Source organism: Magnolia sinica, chromosome 3 (assembly GCF_029962835.1).
Source record: "Magnolia sinica isolate HGM2019 chromosome 3, MsV1, whole genome shotgun sequence".
NCBI classification, from domain to species: Eukaryota; Viridiplantae; Streptophyta; class Magnoliopsida; order Magnoliales; family Magnoliaceae; genus Magnolia; species Magnolia sinica.
This window is the reverse complement of record NC_080575.1, coordinates 85176827-85199492: the sequence shown is the minus strand read 5'-3', so window position 1 is coordinate 85199492 and position 22666 is coordinate 85176827. Positions and strand designations below refer to the sequence as shown.

Genomic DNA, 22666 nt, shown 5'->3' with positions numbered 1-22666 from the left:
CCTTTGGGATACAGATATGTATTGGTTATCGCATGGGATATATCGGTTGTATCGCGTAATGTATCGTTGTTGTTGGAAACATACGGAAATTGGTCGTTTTTTCAATGAAACTTCAGCGATTGTTAAAAAGCACATCAACACACTTATAAATCAAAACATTACAAAAAATAAGTGCATATAATAGGTTTTCTTTGTATGGGGTCCTAATCTATGTGTTGTCTAACTAAATTGATGCAAGTATATTCAAAGTTCATTCATATAATTTATAAATATAAGAAGACGTGTGGAAACACAAGCAATATATTCAAAAGCAAAAGAAGAATCACTAGATTAGGTTACATACATGTTTGATTTTATGTTTGGCCACAAGGATTGCAACCGATTTGCGAGCAAGTGGGAAATTTTGATTTTTTCAACTTTCCGCAACTTGGCCCATCTCCTCCAAATCTCAAAATTGAAGCTCCCAATCAATACTTTTTCATGCAAAACATGAAAAATCATGTATTTGTAACAATTTGACGTTGATTTAACATGATTTACAGAAAAAAAAAAAACGATCAAAAATCGAAAATGCTCACCGAATCAAACATGTGAGATATATCACACTACTTGCGAGTTTCGTATCGCACAGGTGGGATACAAGATATTATACCGTGGGATATATCGGCCAATATCATCGATATTTAAAACACTGGGTCATCAAGTCTTTTCTTACTTTGTCCATCCACATCCTTTTGGGCCTTCCCCTTGCCCTTTTAGAGCCGGCAACTTGTACCAACTACCAACTCCTGACTGGTATGGTTCTTGGTCTTTGTTGCACATGAGCAAACCATCTAAGTCTGCTTTACTTAATCTTATTGCCTATTGGTGCTACTCCTAAGTATGCTTGAATGAATTCATTTCTAATTCTATCCCACCTCATCTTGCCACTCATCCATCTCAAAATCCTCATTTCAGCTACACTTATCCTATGAACATGTTGTTCCTTAACTGCCTAACATTCTGTCTTGTAAAGCATGGCTGGTCTTATAGCTAGCATATAAATTTGCCTTTCAGTTTAAGTGGTACACAGCGATCACATAAAACTGCAGAGGCACATCTCTATTTCTTCCACCCAACTTGAATTCTATGGCCAACAATCTGGTCCCCATCCCGGATAAAGGAGGGTTGCGTTAGGTTGGCGGCTGGTGTCAAAGTTATGCCTTAATTTTCATTATGAATCAGATTGAATTCAGATATCTTTTATTGTTCATAATCGTATTGGATTCGCATGTGCATATATCTGCTTTGAATTTGGTCCATTTACAGCCCTCTGCGTTGGGCCTAGCAATTCCTCTCTTGGGTGTTCAATAGATTGTTATATATCAAAATAGGCAGCTTAGCATTGCTGGACAAAAGGCTGACATCTTGAATTACCAGGTTGGGGATGTTGGACCTATTCTTGATATGATGGCTGTTGTGCTTGAGAGTATCCCGACCACTCCTGTTGTAGCCAGAACAACTGTTTCTGCTGTTTATCGTACTGCACAGCTAGTAGCATCTGTCCCAAATGTGTCATATAACAAGAAGGTAAGAGCCCATTACAGCAAAGATGAAGTAGAGGTTTATTAGTCTTGAGTATCTGATTACGTCTGTTCAAGCCCTGTGAATGGTCAGACTAAGTTGCAGATGATTTTCACTGTGTATTTCAGCCTTTCCCAGAAGCTTTATTTCTCCAGCTGCTCTTACTAATGGCCCACCCGGACCCCAAAACACGGGTTGGTGCCCATCGCATTCTTTCGGCTGTGCTTGTGCCATCGCTGGTTTGTCCTTGGGCTGTTCCCTCTGTTCCAGGGTCACCAAAAGGACAAGCACCATTCAGAACTCTTTCAATTGCTCTGTCAAGCTTCTCTTCTTCAGCTTGCATTTCGGATATGTCAAGGAATAGAACCTTTTCCAGGCAAGAAAGCAAAGATGAAACAGGTGCTGCCAATGGAGGGGCAAGTAATAATTTGGGGCACAATGATGCTGAGGAAGGAAGCCAGAATGCGAATACAGATGTAAAACATTATACAGCACTTCCATCACGCTGTCAACATCATAGCATTAAGCTTTCTCCTCTATCTTCAGTGACTGATGGAAGGACAGTTATGGAATCTAAGAAGGTATGAGCCATTTGACCTCTTGTCCTGATAGATACAGCAACTTCTAATTTACATGCCATTTGTATGTACTCTAAATCACCATTGGATGGGTAATCCATGGTGATACGGGGCTGTGCACCAGGAAAGCGCGTTTGGAACAGTTTTTATTCCAAAATCTTTTCTGAGTATCTTTGGGTGGGTCCAAAGGTTGTCTTGATGATGAAAAAGGTGGAGCTGCATTACTTTGGGTGGGTCCCAAGGTTGTCTTAATGATGAAAATGGTGGAGCCACCTAGCTCTAAAGGCGGAAACATGCAAACACTCCATTCTGTTTTCTGCAATTTGTGATTACTTACAATATAAGATTGGTTTCATTTCATCTTTAGTAACTGTTCTTGGCCATCTCCACATTCTCCAGGAGCTGACTTCACTTCGGTTGAGTAGTCACCAAGTTGGTCTTCTTCTTTCGTCGATATGGGCTCAGGCAACAGCTCCTGAAAACACTCCTGCAAATTTCGAGGCAATGGCCCACACTTACAACCTTGCTTTAAGGTTTTCTCAGGCCAAGGTGAAATTTCCTGCTGCTTTTATTGCTACTGCATTGTGCGAATGACTAAATCTTTTTCACCTTTGTATTCTTTTTGCTTTTCTTCTTCTTCTTCTTCTTCTTCTTTTTTTTTTTTTGAGGGCGGGGGGCCTGGTTGTACGCAACAAACCTTCGCAAGCCGCAATTTAAAGGTGCTGATGCAATCCTATACAATCCTTTTAGAAGTGTCGATGCAATCCTATACAAACCTTCACTTTTGTATTCTTTTTGCTTTTCTTCTTCTTTTTTTCGGGTTTTCCTGGTTGTATGTAACAAACCTTCGCTGGCTGCAATTTAAAAGTGCCGATGCAATCTTATACAAACCTTCATAAGCTACAATTTAGAAGTGCCGATGCAATCTTATACAAACCTTCTTAAGCTGCTACTGCCTGTTTTGACCCTAGATGCAATCTGGAGTCCTGCTGAACTATGATCTTTTGGACCTCTCTACTTCTTTTGTGAGTCTGGACTTTTGGTAGGAGGAATAATTGTGCCTTAGTGCATCAGGGTGCGTGTAGTATTAATGCAAGGGCATTTCACACCGGGCTCAAGTGGTGTAGCCCGTGGGATGTGGGGACACACTCGGGGTGGGCGGCCAATGTGATTGGGGGCCCATGAGCTTACGAGGGGGGTTTAGCCGAGGTCCTAACCCATGAGATGTGGGGCCTGGGCTATGAGATGAAGGGATTAATTTGCCATACTCTAACAGTTCGAGCTTTTAGAGCAAGTGGTTAATTGTCCTGCATCAAATTGGTATTAGAGCGGGAGGTCTCGTATTCGAGACTCCTCACTGGGGGTGATTAATGCATGGGCATTTTCACACCGGGGTCGAGTGGGGCAGCCCGTGGGATGCGGGGACACTCGGGGTGGGTGACCCATGTGATTTGGGGACCACAGGGGAGGTCTCATGTTCGAGACTCCTCACCAGTGGTGATTGATGCAAGGGCATTTCACACCGGACTCGAGTAAGGTAGCTCGTGGGATGCGAGGACACACTTGGGGTGGGCGGCCCATGTGATTTGTTGCCCACGAGCCCACGAGGGCGGTTTGGCCAAGGTCCTAACCCATAAGATGTGGGGCCTGGGCTATGAGATAAAAGGGATTAATTCGCCATACTCTAACAGTTCGAGCTTTTAAAGCGAGTGGTTAATTGTCCTAATGAGCCATTCCTTACAAGTGAGGCCTATGGTTCAATGATCAAACCGTTGATCTAATAGGCTGCATCATGGATGAAAGTGGTTGAATATTTTCTAGAATGCAAGATTGGGTCGTTCCATCTTTAGCCACCTTGCCAGATTGTTTCTTTATTTTTTTTCCCTTGTCTATTTGTAGGCCACTTATTGAAGAGTTGGGATCTTCTATAATTTGGAGGACTTTTGGGGATCCCTTGTCAACTCTAGGCCCATCTAATGAACAGCCTTGGTCAAGTGAACTGGTTGGGATGAATGAAACATGGCTCTCCTTGTAAGGAATGCGCGCATCAGAAATTATATCGGTCCTAATGCATGATGACCCAATAATTCCTCTTCTTGGTAGTGTGAAAGCCTCTACCGACACTAAAAGTTTCATGATTCGAACAATGTTAATCATTTAGTTTAGAATGAATAATACACCTAGTTTTTCTCTATGTTGTGGAAATCATATGACCAACAATCTAGATTTTAAGGATGTGTTTGGTAACACCACCAGAATCTACTTCTAGCAGCCTCTCTTACAAAATAGAAGTTGTTGTGCAGGATGCCTTGGATTCTGCCAATATGTTGTGTAGAGTAGTCCTATCTCGGTTCCATCGAGATTGTTTTTGGTTCGACTAAAAATTTGCAGATTTTCAAGTTGCATGCTGTGATGATTTGCACTTTTTCAATTCAACCAAAAAGTGCGGTTGGGTTGGGTTGGTTCGACTGAACATGTTATGCAGATTAGCGCAAATCGGGGTATTTAAGTTAGATCGCGATTAAGTCTTGAAAATATGATTGTTTTCTCTCTAAGGGCAAGGGTTCACGAGGTTGAGAGGGTTTTAAACACTTGTAAGGGCTTGGAAGGGATTGTGCGTTGCAAGGGGTGATCGAGTGATTCTGTAATTGAAGAAGGTGAGTGTGTAAAAGGTTTTGATTATAGTTTATCTTTGTCACTTTGTGCCATGGTTTTTCCCAAAAGGGTTTTCCACATTAAATATCTTGTGTTCTGTAGTTTCTTGCTTTATTGTTGGGTTATTCTGCTTTATTCAATTGTTGTATCTAGTGTTTAAATTGTCGACAAGAAATCGATAATTTCGGTGTCGCCACCACAACAATACCAAAACCCACTAATATCGTTTCTCTGCCAAAAGTCGCCCAAATTTCGGCGATTTTTTTCATTTTCGCGATAAAATGGGTTGTCGCGACAATGTATTTATGTAAAAAATCGATATATATATATATATATATATATATATATAAAAAAAAAAAAACTTTCAGTTTGATTTATTTTTTAAAGATTCGAGAGAGAATGAGAGTGATTTCTGGTACCTGTAGAAGAGAACTAGTAGATCAGAAACCATTTTTGGTGGACCAGTCACGAACCAATCAACAACTATGGATCAATATTTTGTAGGAACAAAAAAATCTTCAAATTTTCTTTTTTTTTCTTCGATTATATGATATATTTCAAATGCATTAGGGATTTCGACAAATCTTCAGGGATTTTTTTTTGTGGATTTTTGGTAGAGATTTGGGTAGAAATGTAAGGTTTTGAAATGGTGGGTTTGAAACCTATTTCCCCCAAATAGCTTCTGCTTTTGATTTTACGAGGACGATGTTGGTGTGAGTTGCGAATCGTGAAATGTGCTTCTTCAATGCTCTGTGTGCCCCACTGATGTAATCCGTTTTATCCACTCCATCCATTTATTTTGGAAGGTCATTTTGGAGCTTGAGCCAAAAAATGAGTCAAATCCACATCTCAGGTGGACCACACCAAAGGAAATAGTGGTGATAGAATGCTTACCATAAAAAACTTCTTAGGGTCCACTATAATGTTTATTTGCCATCCAACCACTCGATTAGGTAACACAAACTGGATGAAGGGAAAACACAAATATCAGCTTGATTGAAACTTTCGTGGCTTCCAAGAAGTTTTTAATGGTGGCCATTCAATGACCAATGTGTTCATGTGGTGTGGTCCACCTGAGATTTAGATATGCTTAGTTTTTTGGCTCGTGGCCTAAAATGATCTGCCAAAATTAATGGACGGCACAGATATACAATGCAATGCATCTAGGTGGGCCATGGTCAGGGTCCAACGAACGTCGTTGGATTGGGTGCGCAACTCTATCCTGATTTTCAGGACGTGAATTGCCGCGAAAGGCTTTCTCAAGAACTTCTTGAGACAGGTGCTAGATGGACCCACCGTGATGTTTGTGAGAAATCAACTTCGTCCATCCATTTTTCCAAATCATGTTGGGACATGGGACAAAAAATGAGGCAGATCCAAAACTCAAGTGGACTGCATGACAGGAAACATTTGGTAGGGAAATGCTTACCGTTAAAACCTCCTTGAGGTCCACCATGATGTTAATATGCCATCCATGCCGTTCATAAGGTCATTCCTACTAGAATAAACTGAAAACACAAAAATATTAACCCGATCCAAAACTTATGTAGGCCTACGAATATTTCAACGATGGTGGTTCAATTCTCACAGTTTCCTGTGCTGCGGCACACTTGAGTTTTGGATTTGCCTCATTTTTTGGCCCATTTCCTAACTTAATCTCACAACACGGATGGATGGAGTGGATTTCTCACAAAAATCACCGTGGGCCCTACTCACCTTCCCGTCGCAGGAAGTCGTTGCGAAAGGCTTTGGCAGGCCATCTGCATCTTATTTTGAGGAATGCTAATTGGCTAAACCCAAAATCATTGAAGTGGGTAGGACCCTGACCGTAGGGCCTGCCTCAATATATAAATTGTATATACACACCGTCCATCTGTATTGCTAGATTATTATGGAGCATATTCCTAAAAATTAAGTAGATAAAAATTTCAGGTGGACCACACTACAGAAAACTGTGGTCAACGAACACCCACCATTAAAAACTTAGTAGGGTCCACCATAATGTTTATTGAACATCCAATCTGTTGATAATGTCACATAAACCTAGATGAAAGACAAAAGACAAATATCAGCTTGATGGAAAACTTGAGGCCCAAAAAAGGTTTTTAAAGGTGGCCATTCAATGGCCGCTCTTTCATATGGTGTTAGGTGTGGTCCGCCTGAAATTTGTATCTACGTAGTTTTTTTGCACCATGCCTTAAAATAGGCTTGCAAAACAGATGGGCAGCCTGGCCCTAGATGGACCTTACGGTTAAGATCTAACAGTGTTCATAGCCAAGTTTTGGGTCACAACCTAGTCAAGATGGATTTTTTGGATAATGAGTTCATATTGCCTATTTGGGAATAGGATTATCAGCATACATCGCTGGACTGGGCCCATATGCAGAAATATTTTGACGATCCAATCCATCCTTCATTTTGGAGATTAAATGAATTGGTCACAACTCACAAATCTATATCCAAAATTCTTAATAAACAGATGACTATATACATTTTTATAAATATGAAATCCTCAAATATCTGTGTGAGATCCGAGCCAACTCACCAAATTGGACCCACTGTGTAGATGCCTTATGTCAAATGATAGGCCATTCTCATCAGCTAGGACAAGTACATGAATACCCACCAATCTGATGTCTCAAGTGGACCATACCACAAGAAACAATAGTCATTGAATGCCCACCATTAAAAACTTTTTTGGGCCCACAAAAGTTTTAAATGAATGCATACATGGGATGGTTGGATGGATGGATGGATGGATGGGATGGGATGTGACAGTTGGATGGATGTAGGATTTTGGTTACTATTGGAGTAATTTCTTAAGGCATTGCATGCTTTTAGGCATCCATTAAACGAAAACTTATTACGTATACATTCTTTTTGCAATTTTGTTATTCCTAAATATGCAAATGTGTATTTAGGCATCTTCTAAAGTTTCATTGAAAATTTCCATGTTTCCCATTGTTTCTCCTGCATTTCCGGTTATCGGCGATAACAATATTATATATTTACCTCTGGCCAGTGAAACCTATAGCGATACCGACAACTTGAACACTGCTTGTATCTTCGTTGAACGTGCTTCCGCAAAGCGCACATATTAACAGTGGTATTAGATCCAAATTTCTACTACCTAGGGTTAATATGGGTTTATTAAGGGGTTTGAATCTCAACAAACTGGTATACGAGCGTCAGGTCCAAGGACGTTTCGGGAATTCAACGAGGATTTTAGGGTCGAAATTCTGTATATAAAAATTTGATGGGAAGAACAATTTCAGTATGTGGCAACGGAAGGTTAAGGATATTCTAATATTACAGGGGTTGAGCAAAGCATTATTAGAGACTAAACCGGAGAAGATGTCGGATGATGACCGGAGCGAACTCGGGGAGAAGGCTATGAGCACCATCTGTCTATGTCTTTCGGATGAAATCATGTACAACGTTGTAGATGAGGAATATCATCGGGAGATGTGGAAGAAATTAGAAGATCTATACATGGCGAAGTCCCTCACAAATAAGCTATTTGTGAAGAAACAACTTTTCGGGCTATGGATGAAGGAAAGATCCGATATCCTAGAGCACATGAACTCGTTTATGAAGGTATGTAGCGAGTTGTTAAGGCTCGAAGTGACGATTGAGGAAGAAGACTTCACTTCCCACATCATACGACCATATCGTCACTACTTTGCTGTACGGGAATAATATAGTGAAGCTAGAAGAGATCATTGCGGCTCTCGCTTGAAATGAGATGAGGAAGAAGTCGAGTGATGGAGACTCTTAGCGGAAGGGTTAGTCGCGAAAGGGGGTCAAGGACGTGGGAGATTTGTGGAGTGATCTCAATCTGATATGAAGAAAAAGTCTAGGTCGAAATCGAAGGCAAAGGACGGATGCTTCTATTGTGGCATAAAGCGGCACTTCAAGAGAGACTGCCAGAAATGGAAGGATGACCTGCAAAGCAATGGAAAAGGGAACACATGTGAATCGACTAGTGTAGCAGAAGATAGCTCAGAAGGAGACCTCCTCTCAGTCTCTTCAAGTACAAGTCATCTCTCAGACACATGAATTTTAGATTCAGGATGTTCATATCACATGTATCCGGATAAGACTTGGTTCGATTCCTAAAGTCCTATTGATGCATAACAATTAACCATTTGCTCTAAAAGCTCGAACTGATAGAGCGTGGTGAATCAATCCTTTTATCTCATAGCACAGGCCCCATATCGCATGGGTTAAGAGCTCGGCTGAATCCCCCTCGTGGGCCCCACTTCACATGGGTTCCGTTTCACACGAGCCACCCGCTTCACACGATTGGGGCCCGCCTCACCCGAGCCGCCCACCCTGAGTTTGCCCCTGCATCCCACAGGCCACCCTACTCAAGCCCAGTGTGAAAATGCCCCTACATTAATCACCTTCAGTGAGGAGTCTTGAACACGAGACATCCCGCTCTAATACCACTTTGATGCAAGACAATTAACCACTTGCTTTAAAAGCTCGAATTGATAGAGCATGGCGAATCAATCCCTTTATCTCATAGGCTAGGCTCCACATCCCCCCCCCCCTTGTGGGCCCCACTTCACATAGATTCCGCTTCACACGAGCCACTTGCCTTACACGGGCCGCCCACCCATAGTGTGCCTCTACATCCCACAGGCCACCCCACTCGACCTCGGTGTGAAAATGCCCATGTATTACCTATGATAGTGGAAGTGTTCTGATGGGGAATGACGCAACATGCAAGGCCATCGGGATAAGGACCATCAAGGTAAGGATGTTTAACGAAGTCATTTAGACTCTAGGTTATGTCAGGCATGTCCCAGATCTAGAAAAAAAATTAATTAATTTCCCCTGGGGTTTTAGATACGAACAGGTGTACTTTCACTACATCGAGTGATGTAATCAAAGCCACTAGAGGTGCAATGGTGTTAATGAAGGGACATAAGACAAGAAATCTGTACAAGTTGGTTGGGAGCACGACTATAGGTGAGGACACTACCACTTACCTCACATGCAGAATCCAACACAAATGACACTAATCCGTGGCATATGCGGCTAGGGCATATGAGCGAGAGGGACATGATGGAACTCCATAAACAAAAACTGTTGAAGGGAGTTAAGGTGTGCAAGGTGAATTTCTATGAGCATTGCATCTATGGGAAGCAGTGTAAGGTAAGATTCAAGACTGCTACACACACTAGTAGCGGGGTGCTCGACTATATTCATTCCGATGTTTGGGGGCAAGTGACAATTAACCACTTGCTTTAAAAGCTCGAACTGATAGAGCATGGCGAATCAATCCCTTTATCTCATAGGCTAGGCCCCACATCCTCCACCCCCCCCCCCCTTGTGAGCCCCACTTCACATAGATTCCGCTTCACACGAGCCACCTGCCTTACACGGGCTGCCCACCCATAGTGTGCCCCTACATCCCACAGGCCACCCCACTCGAGCTTGGTGTGAAAATGCCCATGTATTACCTATGATAGTGGAAGTGTGCTGATGGGGAATGACGCAGCATGCAAGGCCATCGGGATAAGGACCATCAAGGTAAGGATGTTTAACGAAGTCATTTAGACTTTAGGTTATGTCAGGCATGTCCCAGATCTAGAAAAAAAAAAAATTATTTCCCCTGGGGTTTTAGATACGAACAGGTGTACTTTCACTGCATCGAGTGATGTAATCAAAGCCACCAGAGGTGTAATGGTGTTAATGAAGGGACATAAGACAAGAAATCTGTACAAGTTGGTTGGGAGCACGACTATAGGTGAGGACACTACCACCTACCTCACATGCAGAATCTAACACAAATGACACTAGTCCGTTGCATATGCAGCTAGGGCATATGAGCGAGAGGGACATGATGGAACTCCATAAACAGAAACTGTTGAAGGGAGTTAAGGCGTGCAAGGTGAATTTCTATGAGCATTGCATCTATGGGAAGCAGTGTAAGGTAAGATTCAAGACTGCTACACACACTAGTAACGGGGTGCTCGACTATATTCATTCTGATGTTTGGGGGCAAGTGACAATACTGCCTAAGGAAGGAGCATGATACTTCGTGATCTTCATAGACGATTACTCGAGGAAGGTTTGAGTCTACTTCTTAAAGCACAAGTTTGAGGTGCTCGCTAAGTTTAAGGAATGGAAGGTGGAAGTGAAGAAGCAAACCGGGAGACTGGTTAAGTGTCTCAGGTTAGATAACGAAATGGAGTAAAGAGAAGTAGGATTCATGGAATTTTGCACGAAACAAGGCACCTCTCAACTCCAGGGACCCCACAGCAAAACAAGGTAACAGAGAGGATGAATATAATTGTGTTGGAGAGGGCAAGAAGTATGCGGTTGCATACAGGGTTGCCTAAAAGCTTCTAGGCAAAAGCAGTGAACATGGCATGCTATATAGTAAATCAATCATCATCTATAGTGCCACACTCCAAGGTTGCAGAGGAAGTCTGGAAAAGCAAGGACGTCGATTGCTCAGGGATGAGAATCTTCAAGTGTCCAACATATATTCACGTGCAGAGTGGATAAAGGTCGAAGTTGGATACCAAATCTAGGAAGTGCATTTTTATCGGGTATGGGAAAGGTGTTAAGGGCTACAAGCTTTGGGATGCTGACTCTCATAAGGTGGTCATTTGCAGAGATGTCATCTTTGATGAGGCATCAATGTTGAAGGTCAACAAGGATGTTGCAGAGAAGTCAAAAAAACATGGTGAGGCTAAGAAATTGTCGGTGCATGTGGAGCTAGTTAACCAGCTTACTGAAGATGATATTTAGCAGGAGCACGAAACTGACTGAAATAATCAGTAGGATACTCAGGAGAGTATAGACAAGAACGGGGAGAAAAGAACCATTAGAGCCTTGGTTCGATATGGGGTTCGAGTACATGGTCTCTTTTGCATTGTTCACAGGGAGTGGAGATCCCTCCACCTTTCAAGAGGCAAGATCTAGAAAGGATGGCAACAAACAATGTTCGCGTTGTCGATGATATGTCGATCTTATCGCTGATAATATCAATGTCACTACACTAGCGACACCAAGACCCCAACTTTTTGTTTCTCTCTGGATTATCAGCGATATCATTGATAATTTTGGATTCTCGCCGAGAATATCCAACTGTAGCCATCAACCACATGACCTATCATGGGAAAACTGTTTTAAGGTATCATGGCACGCTAATGATACCTTAAAACAATCCAATTATCGGCTGCAACACTAAAATCTACATCAATAGAATGATCTGAACCATTCAAACATTGGACATCTAAATGGACGGTTAAAAAACATTGGTGAGTCACCTGTTTGTGATCCTTGGATTTGTGGCCCACCCAAGGCTTGGAATTTCCTCTTTTTTGGCCAAAGCATATATTTTAATGGGCTTATTACAATCATTCTATCAAATATCAAATATATGTACTAATATAGGATATGAAAGATGATTTAGTTAATAAAATCCAAGTCATGTGAATTTACCGAAGAATTCCAATGCCCTCCAAGTACAAGCTTCCAAATGGAAGATTTGGATTCCAGTGCATTTCAACCAAACACAAATGAGGATTCAGAATCACCTTGATTCCATTGTAATTGTGATTTGGATTCCAATGCACTCCAAATCCAAGCTCCCAAACGGGCCCTAAGAGATGAGGAACTGGCAACTGTACTTTTGAGCTCCATAGATATTCCACCATCAACTTGCTTCAATACGAAAAGAAAAGCGCTGTCTTAAGAGGAGATCCATGCCCAACTATGCTTCCACAATAAAATAATACAGAGATTTCTAGCCCATTATCACCCTAATCCACATCAATACCAAACCTACATCACATATAACTTAACATGACGGAATTTTCTACCAAAAGAACTGCTTCCACTTTACTCAACAATCATAAACAAACGATTTTAATATCACCTTATGAGAAATGAGCAAGGCTTCATAATTCGACGAGGCATGTACGCTCTTTTTCATGAGCATTCCCTTTTCTACTTGAGGAACGACGCAGAAAACATGTTTTCTGCACAAATGGACTGAAATTCATTTCCCGTACGGTCCAATCAGCCCACTATGTGTTTGGAAGCCCTAAAAAAAATCCACCAACTAGGTTGGATCGGGAAGAATTACGGAGTGCAAACCATTTCTGTGATGTTTTTGATACTATGTAAGTTGGTATAGAAAAGAGAAAATTAGAAGAATAGAAGAAAAGAAGAGAAAAAGGAAGAGATTACTAGGCTCATGTCCCCCACTCTCCTTTTACAATATTTTTATAAATAGATGAAATTACTGTAGTGCCTTTAAGTAAACAAAAAGCAAAAATACCAAGAATAACCCATATACAAGAAAATTATATTCCCAACACATCCCAAGACTAAGGGGCCATAGGCCCATAACCACTACCATTAACAGATTTCGATGCTCAATTTGGTGCACTGAAATTGATTTCTAATGCTACATTTGGGTGCAATACCTGATTGAATTGCACTAATTGTTCCAATAAAGTGATAATATCCAAATTGTAATTTCCATGTGTCTTGAGGGGGATGAATCTCCAACTTGTGGATTCATTACTTCCAAGTTGGACTTGAAAGGAATATAACTGCAAGTTGGAGTTGAAAGGAAATATCATTAATTTTGTATTTTGCTCTTGTTAAACTGAATTTCTGCAATTCATTTCATTCATGCATCTGAGTGGAGCCAAAATTTGGGTCATACCTAAATAATATGAGGACCTTATTGTGTTAAGATGCAATCAATGAAATTTTATTTTTATTATTATTATGCTGCTGAGTTCTGAGGTTTATGTCATTTTCAAGTTTTAGCAGTAGGTCTGAGGTGGTCATGCCTTAAATACAATTTTTTTTCTTTGTTTATTTGCACTTTTTTTTTCTTCTTTTTTCTTTTTTCTGGATGAGTATGCTGATAACATATAATTGTCACTCTTTTTAGGAGGCTGTTGACATTTTGTATAATATAACCATTGCCACTAATTTTCTTAAAACTTGAAACAGTGTCTTAAAGAGTGCCTTTGCTGATAGTTCTTCCTTCATGCTTTATGAGATGAAATTGCCATCTTTTTATTTCATACTCAGCTGTTGTTCCCTGTGCTCATGTAATGATTCTACGGCCCTATGGCAGGCCTCTAGCCATGTTGCTCTGGTTCGGTGTTTTCAGCTGGCTTTCTCTCTTAGGATCGTTGCTCTTGCACGAGATTGTAAGTCTCTTGATTTTCATATGATATACCATCTCTTTCTCTAACTAATTTTGGAAATTACTATAATTTGTTGTATGCTTAGGAAGGCTTGTTCACTTGCTGAGGATTGGGCCTTGAGAGGAATATTTGACAAATCATGATTCAAATAGCTGACCCAAATGACTAGAACAAGGCTATGATGATGTCATCGTCATCATGATATTAGCCTTTCTCCTAGCAATTTGGCATCAGCTTTTAATGGTAGATTGGCAAAAATTCTAGGATTGCTGCTCACCAGGCATCAGCCTGCCCCTTCCACTGGACGTTGGAACCAGCCATGCCAGAGGCTGACATTGACAATTCTCGCATGTCGACATGGTTCCACTCAGTGTTTTAAGTATCAACGAAATTGGCCGACATATCCCACAATATATCTTGTATCCCACTTGTGTGATTCAAAACGCACAAGTAGTGGGATATATCCCACATGTTCGATCCGGTGAGTATTTTCGATTTTCGATCATTTTTTTTTTTCCTGTAAATCATGTTAAATCAGTGTCAAATTGTTACATATCCATTAATCTTCATGTTTTGCATGAAAAATCATGGATTGGGAGCTTCGATTTCGAGATTTGGAGGAGATGGGTCGAGTTACGGAAAATTGAAAAAAATCAAAATTTCCCAATTTCTCGCAAATCGATTGCAATCTGTGTCCAAACATAAAATGTAGTGATTCTTCTTTTGCTTTTGAATGGATTACTTGTGTTTCTACACGTCTTCTCACATTTATAAATTATATGAATAGGCTTTGAATATACTTGCATCAATTCAAGTTATAATATGAGGTGCGCTCCATTGGGAACAGTACCAAGGTAAGCTTATAGTGGTACCAGGAATATTTGGGACCCACATGGCGTATATTGCATCCAACCCGTCCATAGGATGCATCTGCTCAGGTTACTCCCAGAGCCTGAAAATCAGCTTGATTCACAACTATGGTGGGCCACCGAACAGGGAACAAGGTGGTGGGACGGGATGCCAACCCTCTATTCTCAAGGTGGCCACCTGAGTTGCAGTACAGCATAATATTTGTGCTGACCCTTAGATGAAGGATCTGGACATTTTGGATTCCATATAAACAACATATTGGGCCCCCACGCAAATCAAGGATAGGCGCCCATCAACTTGTCCCATTTGGTGGCCCACCTGAGTTTTTGTTTAAGCTGATTTTTGGGCATGGGGGTAACTTGAGGCGACGCATCTGATGGTTGTGTCATATGTTGTGAATACATCACGTGAGCCCCACTTCTGTCCGGTACCACCATAACAGCATCCCATATAATATTGGGGTGTATGTGCTTTTCAGATTAATGATACCTACTTTGCTAGTATTTAGCTTAGCGTTTCAAAGATTACATTAATTGAATAGAAATTAGGATTCATCCCTTGGAGATTCAATTTCTTTTTATGTTTTATATTGTAATGAATTATTCTTCTGATGTTGTCTTCTATCGTATCATTTAAAGGTTGTTTGCAGCCATCTCGTCGAAGGTCTCTCGTTATGTTAGCATCATCGATGCTTATATTTTCAGCAAAAGCAGGGAATCTTCTGCAATTAATTCCCATTGTTAAAGCAACTCTCACAGATAAAACGGTTTGTAATCACTACCTTGTCCTTGAAAGCTTTTAAGCCAGCACTTCTTTTATAATTTTAATTATCAAGATTGAGGATGATGTAAGATCATGCTTTGGCTGTATAATGAGATATCCTTCCTTGAATTATAATGTTGCATGTCATAAGGTACAAATAAGAAGATGGTGTAACATTGACAGTTCTGTTGTTTCTCTGTCCAAATTGCACTTTTGGAGTGAGGAATTATAGGGTCGTACTCCATCAGGATGCGTATAGTGTCCTGATTCGGCCAATCTTTACGATTGGTCAGCTGATCCATATTCCAGACCATTGATCTCGTGGGCCCCATAGTTGATGGGTTGGCCCCAAAAGCCTTCAAGATTAGATGATCCTGGGATCTTTGGCCATTATCCTGGACTGTTGCTATGTTTCCTCACTCACCATCTATTTGTAGGTTGATGATTTATGGTTAGGATCACTCAATCTGCAAAAAAATAAAATAAAATGGGGCATACCTCAGTCCCTTTTGATCACGAATGGGGCCATTATGGGGCTTATCCGATAATTGGCCATATCACCTGACCATCAGTATCACTTGAATATGCTGGCATATGACTCACATTCTAAATCCTTATTCATCAGGACCCTACATTGCCTCTTCTGTAATTTGTCTGCGTAGTCAGTTTTCTTTCAGTTGCAAGTTCCGGTATTTGCCGAGTGGGTTTTGGGATTCATGATGGCATATTCTCGTGCTACAGGTTGATCCTTATCTTCAACTGATTGAAGATAGCAGCCTGCAGGCTGTTGAGGAAACAGCCTATGGATCCCAGGAAGATGAAGCTGCCGCCTTGGAGTCTCTCTCAGCAATAGAAATGGACAATGATCATTTAAAAGAGACCGTGATATCCCATTTTACAAAAAGATATGGAAAATTACCAGAGGTAACATCATCTCTCACATGCGTGTGCATGATACATTCTGATGCACACATGTCGGTTTGAAAATGTGTGCATGTGCATCCAAGTGCATCATATATGCTCGGGCTACACTACCACGTGGTGTTCACTGTTTGTTAAATGGTGGCGACCTGTCCACCATACACATGGTATACATGTGCATAAATCCAAACCATCCAAATCATTGGCCCATTGTGGATGGAGTGTAGCTGCAAGTCTCTCACCTATCATGTGATCCTAGCCATCCATATGGTGGCCATTAAATGGACAGTAGAAAAGGAAATGGCCAATACAAATTCACTGCCCAATATTAGACGATTACAATCATAGTAATTTTTGAAATATGCTCCATCCACAATGGCCCCTCCTGATTTGAATGATCTGATTGACTTACATGTATACTGCATGTCTGGTGTATGAGTCACTATTTAAGAAATGATGGTAAATGGGAATACTAATCCGTAGTCAGAAATACAAATGCTCTTAGACATTTTTAGTACGTTCTGTTGCAGGAGGACTTGTCGGGAATGAAAAAGCAACTCCTACAGGAATTTTCACCTGATGATGTATTTCCGCTGGGAGCTCCATTGTTCATGGAGACGCCGCGACCATGCTCCCCACTTGCTCAAGAGTTTCCACCTTTTGATGAGGTTCCCGCTGTACTACCATTTATGTCATGTATTCTTTAACATTTCAGATGCCATTAGTACTCACTGTGGGTGACGGATGTTATCATAACGAGTTCCGCTTTTATTCTTTACTCTCTTTTTCTCCAGATCATGCCTACAGGTTCCTTTACAGATGATGATGCTTTCCCTGAGGTGAGCGGAAGTCAATCAGACCGAAAAACATCACTCTCCACAAATGCACTCGATATCTTAAGCGTTAATCAGCTGTTAGAATCAGTAAGTATATTGTTTGTCTACCACTTGTATACTGTTTACCATGAATTCTCTTACCTTCTACTGGGGAAAAATCGTCTGCAAACAGCATGCACAGCCATCCAAAGACAGTTGGCGAGAATCCCAACACACGTGACCTTTGAACTCCCATTTTGAATTCATCTCGGATTCGTGGACTGAGCAGACCTCAATTAGTTGGGATAGGGCTTAGATGATAATAATTGATTCATGCATTGATGACTCGGTTGAGTCAGATATGACTTGTTCGTCCAAGTCAATTTGGACTTTGGTCAGACCCAATCCGGTTCAGCACCATGATTCATCGCAGAGGAGTCACCCCTCCGACGCATCCGAGTCGGGCCAAGACTCAAGACTGAACCAGTCAGTCTGAGTCACTGAGTCTTAAATCCTTGGTTAGATTCCCATCCGAAGATGGTGGGAGATATGTTCTGACGGACTCTCAGCGGCCAGTGCCGTGTGCACCAAGGTTGGGCCCATCTTTACTTGCAATAATAGAGGGTTGCCAAAGGGGATTGTCTAACTGGAAAAGAAGGTTGCTTATATCTTCATTTGAGATCTAATGGTAAATTGAAGAGGATGGCCCCAGCATTATTCACTTCATATATTCCACACTTTCTATTTGGAGCTTTGTTAAGCACGCACATGTAATCTCTCAACAACAACAACAACCAAAAAAAATTTAAAAAAATGGCACCTGGTTGTGCAATGAAGCTCAAATACATGCCACACGTGCCAGCATGGCATGATAGGTCCCAGATCAAATTCATCCTTCAGGGTGCCACAATTATATTGATGCCCTAGAATCAAGTTGATCCACTTGTCAGGTGGGCCACAAGTTGCAAAATAAATGCATGTTCTCAAAAACTTGGCCAAAGTTTTCTAACCCATCCACTGTTACCAATATTGGGGTCCACATGCTGAGTGGATTAGATTTATTTTTGATAAAAAGATGTACAAGGTCAGACCAACCTAATGGAAGGATTGGATCTCGCACTCGTGTGTATGTGATCTTTATCGCACAAATGTTCGCCTGGCAATGCTCTTCTTTATAACCACTTGTCAAAACTAAAGCCTGCCTGTGGAGTCATTTAAGACTCTGTGTAGTCTGTAGTCCTGACAGCCTCTTAAGCTTATCAAAACCCACATTCGTAGGTGTGACTGTGACATGAATTAAAGGCTGGGAAAACTGTGGACATTTCTGTTACTATTATGTTGATTTGTATGGCTGTATGAGTAGTCATACCATTTCTCCATTTCTGAACTTTTCCCTGTGCTTTTCTTTTTTCTTTAAACAAATTTATCTTTTTAGTTTTCTACTTACACTAACTTGAAGACCTGTAAGCAACCCTCAATGCCGTGCTGAGTGCCTCATGTCGAGGCACTTAAAGAATGCCTTGCATTTGGCCCTTGAAAATATCAAGTTGTAGCCTGAATTTTGCAAATCTAACAAAAGCTCTGTTTGGAAGTTTCTGCTTTTCAGGGCAGACAGAACACAATCTACCCAGTTTGTCATTATGATTAGTTATGTACATCCAAACAGGCCATTAACAGTTGTATTCTTGTGGAAAATGCAGTGTCTTTAAATCTTACACATCTCAACAAATTTCCCTAGTTAAAATAGAACCCCTGCTCTCTACTCCAAATTAGTGACAACAGATCGTGGTCTTGCGTGGGTTTTAAATTTTACATTTCTAACAGATTCGAACTGCATAAAGCCTGTTTTGATAGCTAAACAATTATCATCTTCATTTTGAAAGAGGCTAGCTGTATGGGCATCCACTTTTGTAGTAATGATTAGTGGCTGATATTGCTGCTGGCAGGTCCATGAGACAGCCCGACAAGTCGCTAGTGTCCCAGTTCCCATCGCACCTGTACCTTATGACCAAATGAAAAACCAGTGTGAGGCCCTTGTGATGGGAAAACAGCAGAAGATGTCGGTACTTCAAAGCTTCAAGCAACAACAGGATCTCATGCAGATCGGCTCGCCAGAAAGAACTGAGAAGACAGATTCTGCTTCTGCATATGAGGTAGTTAAAATCGGAATTCTGCCTATGGTATTTTTTGAGATTCTTTCTTGACTATGGTAGATGTAGTTGAGTCTTCTACTCTGGGTGCTCCTCCCACTTTGGAATCTTGCAATTCCAAAACTCCCCATGCTGTCAGATAGCTTTTTGTCGGCACTTTTGGTTATTGTTATCTGTTGTGTGCCTCTGGTTACTTCCGTTTCTAGATACTCTTCTTGAGGGAAAAAAAAAAGTGAATCCGAGAAGACTGCACTGGCCTCAGCCCAAGGATATTCGTGTTATCTATCACATGGCTTTCAGTTTGCCCATGTGGGGCACATGGCTTTCTGATCCAGACTGTTGATATGATGGGCCTCACTATGGGTGGACCTGCCTTGAGTTGCCTAGTCGCAGCAAATTTTTGGCCCTTTTTCAGTTGAATTTAGACTGCTGTTGTATTTCTTTTCATTATTGTCAATCTGGGTCGTTGTTGTAAGGGATTGGGTTCTCCCAACAGTCTGGATCATCAAACCATGGACCTACTTAAAGAATCCATTGATTATTACATTTATGTTGGTCCATAATCATATAATTCCTCCTAGTTTGGAACCCGAGGGCCTAAGTCCAGTACAACTCTCCCAACATTGCCATACATGGCTGTCATTTTTCAAAATAACAAACACTCTCGCCAGTGCGGGGATTGCCAAAAATTCAACTTGTATCCATTTCCGTACCAACTCAAGATATGCTTATTGGACTCTATATATTAACTATTGGGAATCGTCAAGGTATTTGTTTAAATAGGTATTATCCATGTAATCAAAAAATCTATCAAAATGAAATGGTTCATGATAATAAATACATGAAAGAGTAAGAACCCTACTTTTGTAGTTCCTATGATGCCCTTGGAGCTTATCGGCACAAATCAATTTAGATAGTCCTTTGTGGCTCTGGTGGCATCTCAATCAATGTGTCATTGCCTCAAGTTCCCATCGAAGTTCAATAACAAACGCTCCTACCACTGCTGGGATATCGAAAAAATCAGCCTTTAATCTTGGAATCTTGAGATCGTACTCATCTCTCTTCTTTCTTTCTTTTCTCTTCTTTCTTTTTTTTTCCTTTGATCACTTTTTCTCCAATGACTTTCAGAAGATGGAATGGTCAGAGCTAGATTCAAAACTGATTGAATCAGAGGAAGTTCAAGGCTGCAAGACCAGCGATTACGGCCGGTCTTTCATGCTACCGCCTTCAAGCCCGTACGACAAGTTCTTGAAAGCTGCCGGATGTTGAAGAAAAAGACTGTTGTACACTTGTGTGACCATCTGTAGATTGCAATATGATATTTTTATGATATCTTTTTTTTTCCCCTTGATCTTTTGGAACTTTGTGGGTAATTTTTTTAATTCTTTATTTGTAGAATAAGGACAGTATATGTTAGTTGGTGGACTGGTTTTCAGTTGGTGTTTGGTAATTCGGTGCACATCTGGGATGAAGAGTAGTGAAGGGCAAGAGGACATTTTTGTCATTTTATTTTGACAGCACATTTTTTTCATATCATCCTTTGTCATTATTTTGGTTGCTGATTTCTTTATTTCATAAAGAAGAGAGCATCTTGAAGAAAAAGGGGAGTCATTTGATACACAGGGCAGAGAGACGGTTGATGCTTGGGCACTTTCAAATCGCACGACAGTCAGATGTTTAACTTAATTAAAACCTTCAAGTTGCAGGACCTGCTGTTGGTCTCTTATCTTCCAAAATTCGGTCGATTGAACAATCCTAACGTTTGATTTGTGGGTGCTGTTTGTTGAATTCCGACCATTAAATGTCCCTCAATCAACCACTTAACAAATCAAATCAGTGTGGTTTCCAGTTTATAAACCATCTGAATGGAGAGATTTTTGAGCCATGGTTCATCCATGATGGGGTGATCAGACCAATGGATTCAATAAACCAACCATGGACCCCACATAATTTGGACGTGGGGTAATAATTGGTTTATCCAAGCTATTGTTATGAGGTCCCCCATCATGGATGACAATTCCAAAAAATTCCACTGAATCGGAGGATCCAAGCCATTAAAACCCTCCTCTCCATTGAATTTGGATTGTTGGTGCATGCATTCTTAACCATCTGTCTTCAGTATTTTGTCTGGAGGCTAGATCCTCTGCAACGTTTGTAGAAAAGCTGTCGGCTTGTAGGACCACTGTGGTTTGTGTAGGAAACAGGCCCATCTAAAAGGGTCTCTCCACCAGGGATGCCTCAAAAATAATGCTGATCCAACCATCACGTGAGCCAGCACTTAAATTTTGAAGTTTTTTGGATGAATATTGTTTTATATGGTTTGGCCCACCTAATGAATTTATAGACCTGATTTTTGGGGTTTATCGTCATCATGGCGGGACTTGATGTGCAGGTTGGATGGCATACACACAACACAGTGGACCCCACAAACACAGTTTAATAACATTTACAAATAGGTGAATAAGTTCCAGTCATTTTAATAACCAGTAAACACGTGTTAATAACCTTGGACTCAGGTGAAGAAGAGTTGTAAAAAGAAGCTGGCTCGAATATGATCATCCAGACGTATTAGAATAAAATTTGTTGCGACGAATGAGGGATTCCTAGAAGATCATCTGTATGAAATAATCAAGAAGAAAAATACAGCGACCATCCAAATTCAGCCGGAAAAAGACAAAAGATCGGATAGCTACGATCTTCCAATCTACTAGATTTTCAATAAATTTCCATCCGTGCTGAGGACCATTAGATGGCCCGCTTGTACAAAGTCGAGAGTTGAAGATATCATGTGCATCCGCCACTCAGGTTCATAATAGTGTGGCCTGATTACCAACAACGGTGAGGACCTGTGGGCCAAACAAGCCATCCCGAATGGATGTTCAGCCTTAGATGCGGATTGCACACTGACACTACTAGTAGCAACATCGCTACTGGATGGTGCTGTGGGCCCCCACCATGATGTATGCATTCTATCCATGTCATCCATCCTTTTTTTTTTTCATTATTAAGGGCATGAGCCCAAAAACGAGGCAGATCAAAGTCTCAGGAGGACCACACTACAGGAAAACAGTGGTGATTGAACCCCCACCGTTAAAAGCTTCCAAGGGCTTACTGTAATGTTTATTTGTCATCCAACCTGTTGATTAGGTCACACAGAC

The 22666-nt window shown here is 41.0% G+C and overlaps 1 protein-coding gene across 1 annotated transcript in view; it reads left to right on the top strand.

Annotated features, from left to right (window-relative positions):
• The window catches only part of LOC131240110 (protein SEMI-ROLLED LEAF 2), a 41289-nt gene extending 20250 nt beyond the window's left edge, over positions 1 to 21039 (top strand). Inside the window, exons 11-20 of the mRNA XM_058238163.1 lie at positions 1420 to 1569; positions 1692 to 2144; positions 2541 to 2690; positions 13918 to 13993; positions 15499 to 15626; positions 16364 to 16546; positions 17074 to 17220; positions 17338 to 17466; positions 19305 to 19511; positions 20637 to 21039. Of these exons, the coding sequence (XP_058094146.1) occupies positions 1420 to 1569; positions 1692 to 2144; positions 2541 to 2690; positions 13918 to 13993; positions 15499 to 15626; positions 16364 to 16546; positions 17074 to 17220; positions 17338 to 17466; positions 19305 to 19511; positions 20637 to 20777 (1764 nt within the window). The 3' untranslated portion in view covers positions 20778 to 21039. The remainder of the gene's footprint in view (positions 1 to 1419; positions 1570 to 1691; positions 2145 to 2540; positions 2691 to 13917; positions 13994 to 15498; positions 15627 to 16363; positions 16547 to 17073; positions 17221 to 17337; positions 17467 to 19304; positions 19512 to 20636) is intronic.
• Positions 21040 to 22666: the final 1627 nt, after the last annotated feature.